A 7,418-nucleotide genomic window follows, 5' to 3' on the forward strand; every position below is an offset into this window, starting at 1 on the left:
TATATATATATATCTTATCTCAAGTCGTCTTTCTGACTTCCTCCTTCTTCAGTCTCTGGTTCAGTCAAAGAAAAAGAAAAGAAAATCTGGTGTAAACAAGCTGGAGAAAATCCTCCAGGAGCTCCTGGAGTCTCACGGTGAAAGATGGACAGAGGAGCTGAAGATGGATCTTCCTCGTGGCTTCCAGAGGCATGGAGACCTCATCCTACTGGGGGACAACTGTTTCACCCTGCCACTGTGGAAGAAAATAGGTACTTGTGCTTTAGAACAAACTGTGCTACATATTCAATTAGGACATTAATTGATTTTTTTTAAATTAATAAATTAGACGATCAGTTGTGGAGAGCAGTGGCCGAAGGACTCGGAGCAAAGCGGCTGGCAAAGACGAGCCGAATATCCAGGGATGGATTCAGGTCTCCTGTGGTGACGATGCTGCTGGGGGAGAACGGCTGGGTCCAACACGTGGACAATGGCATCAGGTAACTGTGAWGATCTGCTTGATTTGCTTCATTTTTGCTTGTATTTATGATTTCAATAAACTCTTCTTCTGTTTCAGCTATGAATTTGATGTTACCAAGAGTATGTTCTCAGCTGGAAACATTACAGAGAAGCTGCGGGTGGCTGGGTTTGACTGCAGAGGAGAGACCGTGGTGGATTTATACGCAGGTAAAACTATATAAATATATAAATACAGTGGTGAGCATGGGTCCAATAATTAGGTAACTGCTAATAAAACACATTTTTCATTTAATGAATTAGCTTTTTCACCAACAAACATCAACAGGTTCTCACCAATCTTCAGCTCGAAGGAAACAGTGGTTAGTGATTAGCTGTTAGCGTTAGCTTCCACTAATTTTTACTTGTTTAGTGTTCGTGAAGCCATAGTTTTAGTTAGCGAATCATGAGTTAGCAAAGCTAATTTTTTGCTTAGCTGTGCCCACCTCTGTATAACTATAACAACAACATATACTATTATGCATTATAAACTTCTTTCACATTAGAGAAACTACTGAATCATTGTGAATAATAAACAGAAATACAGCGTTCTTTAACAAAACACAGCCTCTACTTTGATTTTTACTATAACTGCTAACGAAAACATAGCCTAAGAAACGTTGGTTACGTATTGTAACCCCAGATTCTATGAGTGTAAGCGCAGCCCTSTAAGGCTATCGCAGATGGGTACCCCCACGCGCGCTCGCGCATTCTGAAGAACCAATAGTCCACGCCCACTTACTGTGGGCCCCACCTCGGTCCGTGTAAAAGGGGAGGACGGACCTGAGTTCAGCTCCCAATAGCTTACTTTTTCTTCAGCTAAGGAAGCCGGTGAGGCCCCGATCCTTAGAGGGCTGCGCTTACACTCATGGAATCTGGGGTTACAATATGTAACCAACGTTCTATTTCGTGTAAGCTCCGCCCTCTAAGGCTATCGCAGATGGGTATTAGAGGCGGAGCCTGATGTAGTCTATGCCTCACCGGCTTGACATACTTGTGAAGCTCCCGCCCAAAACACCCCTTGTGATGTTGCATGTCGAATGCCGAAGCTGAAGAAAAAAACAGGAGCTGAACTCAGGTCCGTCCTCCCCTTTTATACAGACCGAGGTGGGGCCCACAGTAAGTGGGCGTGGACTATTGTTTCTTCAGAATGCGCGMGCGCGCGTGGGGGTACCCATCTGCGATAGCCTTAGAGGGCGGAGCTTACACGAAATAGAACCTCAGTCTAATGTTTTCAGGATGTTAAGTAGATGTCACTTAATGGCGGTTGGCAATAAACTGAGCTGAAGGTGTGCATTACCGCCACCTACTGGTATGGAGTGTGGTTCAAGATGATTTCACTAATATTTATATCCTGCTACTATTATTGTATTTCTTTTTACATTTTCAAAGCCATCTATTCAAAGAAAAGAAAAAAAGAAAAAATAAACAAACAAGTAAATAATACAAAAAATGTGTTAAATGTTAAACCTTAATAAGAAGCTTTTCTCAGTGTTAAAAGGGGCGGTGACAAACAAAATTTAAAGCAACATGATCCACTTTTATTAGTCAGTTCAGCAGGAAGTGATCTGTTTGTACGTTTTTGCTGTTGCAAAGTTGAAAGTTCAGCTGTAGTAAATGAATAAATCAATTAGGGAAATTAGTATTTAGTAACTCCCACATCTGTATCTGGTCTCAGGCATTGGATACTTCACCCTCCCGTATCTGGTCCACGCCCAGGCTGCTCATGTTCACGCCTGTGAGTGGAACCCCGCCGCCGTCGCAGCTTTACAGAGAAACCTCGAGGCCAACGGCGTGTCGGATCGCTGCACCGTCCATCCAGGAGACAATCGTCAAGTAAAGTGAAATTAACATCAAATATTTATTCCGTTTTGTTTTGCCTTTTTTTATTTTTTATTTTTATTATTTCTTTCAGATGACATTTGTCTCTCAGCAGCAGATCTATTCACAGCTCAGCTCAGTCACTCACTGCTGGTGNATCTATTCACAGCTCAGCTCAGTCACTCACTGCTGGTGAAAGAAAACATTCTGGATATGTTTTTATTAAATATATTATATTTCAATTTTAAATGTTGCTTTAATAGAATAAATAATTCAGATGTTTAATTGTGAATTTTGCGATTTTTTTTTCAGCTAATTAGCTTTTTCTGCAATTTTTTTCCCTTTTGACGTTTGAAGACGTTTGAAGAGAATCTGCTCTGTAATATTTGGAGAAAACAGTTTCCGATGTTTCCGTATTTGGATTAAAATATATATTTTTCCCCCTCCTCCTCCAGCTCCAGCTGGTTGGTATTGCGGACCGGGTGAACTTAGGTCTCATCCCGACCTCTGAGGACGGCTGGCCCGTCGCCTGCCGTCTGCTGAAGAGAACGACCGGCGGCGTTTTACACGTTCACCACAACGTCACCTCGCCGCCACGGAGCCGCGCTGCTGACGACGCGGCTCGGACAGTTCCCGCCAAGGAGGCTGACAGAGAGGTGTGGCAGACCTGGGCTGGCGGCACGGCATGCCGCATCGCTTCGCTTTTAAGGGACCTCACCGGTGCATTGTGGGTAACGAACATCCAGCACGTAGAACACGTGAAGTCATACGCGCCTCGTGTCCACCACGTTGTGCTGGACCTGGAGTGCAGACCGTCGTGAGCAGCTGAAACCAGAACGATGATGATGATGATGRTGRTGATGCCTAGCCACAGGCTAACCGTGTTAGCTGCTGCTCRCAGCACAAAGGATTGATGTTTTAATCCTCACTGGTGTTTGACAACTAGATCTCTGTTTGTCTCCCTGGTTCTGACTCTTCTGTTTCAGTGGAACAAGTTCACATCTACAAGAAGTTTATTTTACTTTACAAATATTCAACCAAGTTCAGACAGAAATGTTGAACTGCTTCCATACAGGGGAGTCTGAACCGTTTGATAAGAGCAGAAATAATGTGAATCTCATGACGTGACCTTCATGATCMTCAGGTCTCAGCTTGGTTCAGTACATTTAGATTTGTGCCCAAATAAGGGAATTTCTTCTTGATCAAAGGTAAATTTGCTACACAGAAGTAACGGAGCGTTTCCAGCTGCTTGTGATGCTCCGTGAAGTTCTTTTTACTGCCTTTTTTATTGGTGTATATCTTACAGATTACAGATTTTTTCTGAATTCCTGAACACCAAGTAATTACAGTAAAAATAAATCCAGTTCACTTTTTTATCAGATGTTTTATGGGGTTTTGTCAAAACTGTCCTCAGTCTTTAGATGCCAGTGTTCAAACTTATCCAAATAATATTTCCTGAAACAATACAATTCTTATTTGCTTTTTTCCATTAAGTGTATTGTTTTGTAACTAATGTTTGACACCTGATACCTGATGATATTTATTTTTCCTCTTTAATTCATCAGGAGGAAAATCTAATTGAATTTAACAGGAATCACTTCTGGTTTTCTCAGCTGGTTAATTTAGATAAATGGTAAATATTCAAACAAACAGAAGCTGTTTAATAAAGAAATGTTAACTATACAGAGTAAATAGTCTTAAAACACCWATTTAAAGGATTAACTCATTTAATCCATTAATGTTTATATTCTCAGCGTTTGAGTTGTTATTTTACTACGTGAAAAATTAAAGGGATTAGAGAGTAAATATTTTATTTTTATAAGCTTTAACATTAAATTGACATAAAAACTACAGCTGCCTCTGTAGGTCAGTAAAGAAGCAGTTCCTGAACATTCATCAAYGTGTCTAATGTCATCCATGAAATATGGACTCAGGATTTATTGCAGTAAAAACAAACATCCTTCAGATCTATTTTAGAAGCAGCACTCCTTCAGTTCTCTGTGATACCAGGAAGATTTAATAAGTAAAAACAAAATAAATAAAAGTAATAATAAGTCTAATTGTACTTCTGTGTTTAGCAATAAACTTTAAGGGGTTGAAGTAAAGGAAACTGTTTTGTGGAGGAAGAGAGGGAAGCTAATTATTAGTGGAAACATCTCARTGGGTTTAAGTTTCCACATCCAGCTCTTTGGTGGTAAATGGAGCAAAAGAAAATCCTTGTCATGGAAAAGCAGGAGTGGTATGGAAGCCCATCTCTGCCACGTTCATAAAAATAAAAACCTCTAACGTGTAATTATGAAACACTATTTCTAAATTATTATAGAACTGTTTGAGTCCTGCCCAAACCAGCTGAGTACTTCTGACTCAGCACAGAAAACCTGATTGGTTCAGTTTGTCGTGTCATTATTTAGAATTGGACATTAAGACCTGCAAAGTGTACGGAGCTCCAGAGGAGACATCAAGATAGTTTTATTTTGTGTTACAGTGTAAAAATGAATGATTATTGTTGTTAATTACTGTTGTTCTTGAGCAAGGCCAGCATAGGGGTGACCAGGTAAACATAAAACACTTTTTGCCCCTATTTTTCTGTGCACATTTTYACCAAAGACAACACCCATCTCCACTCGGCACACCTGACAATTTGGGTCAAAATGTAACCATTTTAAAGGGACAGTATAATGGTTTATCAAGTCCCATCTGGCAATTTTTTCTTACTTCAATAAACAAAAAATTTTCAGAGAAAACTCTAGGACAGGGCCATTCAACTTAATTGCTCCATGGGCCACAGTTACTGCAGACCAACAGCTGAGGGGCCGAACATCCAGCAATTAAAGTCATTATGTAATAAAACCAAGTATTACAAAGACCTGTTGCCTTTGAAATAGTTTATTTTGCTGCATTTAATCATGAATACAACATAAAGAACCMTATATAATAAAAGCAATGATAATAAAACAACTAACACATGCCTCTTATTTACCACAAATATTTCAACATCTCTGACTTGCCAAAATTTTAAGCCTATTTTATGTTTACTTTCATAGTTTTATCTTCAACTGCTTGTAGTTTTAACTGTCTTGGGTATTCGTAGAAATGTTTTTTTTAACAGCTTCTAGCCAAGATTCTGTAGACACCACACATTTTTGTTTAACTCAAAGAACTTATAATAACTAAAGTAGAAAACTGGGGGTTTGGGCTTAAGAGATGAATGAACCAATTGGCGGGCCGCATTCTGGTCACTCGCAGGCCGGATGTGGCCCGCTGGCCGCCAGTTGAATAGCCCTGCTCTAGGGTAAACAGTGCCTAACTTGTGGCGACACATCCTGTTTTCATAACCAGGTACTTCAAAATAAAATTATCTTTCAGTACATTTAATAGAAAACAGTAATTTTGAAAATGTAAAAATTTTGAATGTCCCCGCTGCGGGACAATAAAGTTATATTTCTATTCTATTTCTAAAGTATTGTGTGAGAATGCAAAATAAAAAACGTCCCCCAGCGTCCCCTCATGGGCTCCATACATGTGAACATATCAGTTTTAGTGCAATTTGTTTTATTTTATTCTTCAGAGTGGCAGAGAGGGTCTTCCATACAGGCGCTTCTGCAAACTTTCCTTCAGCAACAGGTGTTGCGCCAAAGTAAATATCCTTGAAAGGATGCGCCCCCGGAGCTCGGGGGCGCGCACGAAGCAGGAAACGCGGACACCTGTCGACTCTGACACGTTAAACCTCAAAACAGTAAAAACATTTTGGATGTTTGTGTGAATGATGTTAGCACAGCGTGTTGTTTTGTCGTTGAGCTTGGATTGTGCGCGCTCCCGAGCGAGCGSGCACAAACTCTTTCGGGGATAATTACTTCGGCTCCACACCTGCACCTCCTGGGAGCTGAAGGGAAGGAGAAATCACCGTCTTTAAAGGAGGGAGTGGGTCGACAGGGAGGAGAAACGAGGAGGAGGTAACGGATACTGGTCGTGGTTGACAAATACAGTCGGTGAAGTCGCTCGGAGCGTCAGTTTCTTGTCTTTTTGTTGCGTTTTTCCTGTCAGGAATATTCAGGAMCATCGGGCGGAAAACACAGCGGAGTGTCCAGCAGCAACAGGTGTGTTCATTCTTCCCAATCAGACACATTAATACAGTGTAAATGATCTATTATTTTGTCTTTTAAATTTTAGGCTWCAACTAAATTACGTCAATTACGCCGAACGTAATTTTAGGTTTTTGGACGTAGCGTCAGCGTAACTTTTGACCATTGATAACCGTTAGCTGCTAACGGTGGGCTCATTAAATCACTTAAAACGAAAGAAAACGAGTTAATGCAAACAGCTTTAACAGGAATAATCAGGTCACATGTGAATTAAAATATAGATTCTAGTCATTTTTGCTGTATTAGCCACTTTACAGTGCAGTTAGGCTTTTAAAAACCTAATTAAATCATCTTAGATCTGAACAAACACCATTTCCTGGAAGATTTTGTTCTTTTACTCAAATAGAAGTTGTCCTGCAGGTTTTTAACTTCAAGCTTGAGTTAGCTGGTATTTAAACAACGAGGAAAACGTTTGTTTTTCCTCACAGTTACTCTGTAATAGTAGTCCACCTCTCTGGTTGTTGAGTTTCATGTCAGATCTAATGTTGAGTTTAACCAGTAATAATGCTGAGGCTCCACCCGGGTTTCTGTGTCCTTTGAGGGTGGGAACCCTTCATGATGGCCCAGTCCTTGTTGTTTTTACTCTGTCAAACTGCAGAATAAACCTTCACCWGTCAGAGGCCTGCTTTGGGATTATTAAAACCTCTAGCCTCCTGTCTCTTTCCATCCATTAATCAGATTTAAGTATTTTTGTTGGAGCACTAAGTTGCTGATCTTTCATGTCATGGGAACCTGTTGGCTTYATCAAGATCTACACACAATAATTTAACAGTTTGATGCAGTCATAGTTTAATCTAGCACAAGTTAGAAATATTACTTGAGTAAAAGTCATTAAAGAATATGATTTTTTTTGTACTTAAGTATTAAAAGTAAAGGTGTTGAATTAAAATGAGCATTTAGATTTTCTGTAATGATATTTATTAGGAGGGGACCCCCAAAAAATGCAGAAATGACTATCAT

The 7,418-nt window shown here is 40.0% G+C and overlaps 2 protein-coding genes across 5 annotated transcripts in view; both read left to right on the top strand.

Moving 5' to 3' along the window:
• Positions 1 to 52: 52 nt before the first annotated feature.
• On the top strand, positions 53 to 3,693 carry trmt12 (tRNA methyltransferase 12 homolog; the record flags this gene model as incomplete). The annotated part of the gene is given in 5 exon segments (XM_014004372.1): positions 53 to 251; positions 329 to 479; positions 557 to 666; positions 2,174 to 2,331; positions 2,772 to 3,693. Coding segments are annotated over 5 exon segments (984 nt in total), but the record flags the coding sequence as incomplete, so codon positions are not given.
• A 2,281-nt stretch (positions 3,694 to 5,974) lies between these two features.
• Positions 5,975 to 7,418, top strand: part of sytl4 (synaptotagmin-like 4) — a gene marked incomplete in the record, with an annotated part of 13,143 nt that continues 11,699 nt past the window's right edge. For 2 of the 4 annotated variants that reach the window (XM_014004310.1, XM_014004330.1), the window contains 2 exon segments: positions 5,975 to 6,269; positions 6,361 to 6,413. 4 annotated transcript variants of the gene reach the window in all.

This window comes from Austrofundulus limnaeus, unplaced genomic scaffold (genome assembly GCF_001266775.1).
Source record: "Austrofundulus limnaeus strain Quisiro unplaced genomic scaffold, Austrofundulus_limnaeus-1.0 Scaffold1, whole genome shotgun sequence".
NCBI classification, from domain to species: Eukaryota; Metazoa; Chordata; class Actinopteri; order Cyprinodontiformes; family Rivulidae; genus Austrofundulus; species Austrofundulus limnaeus.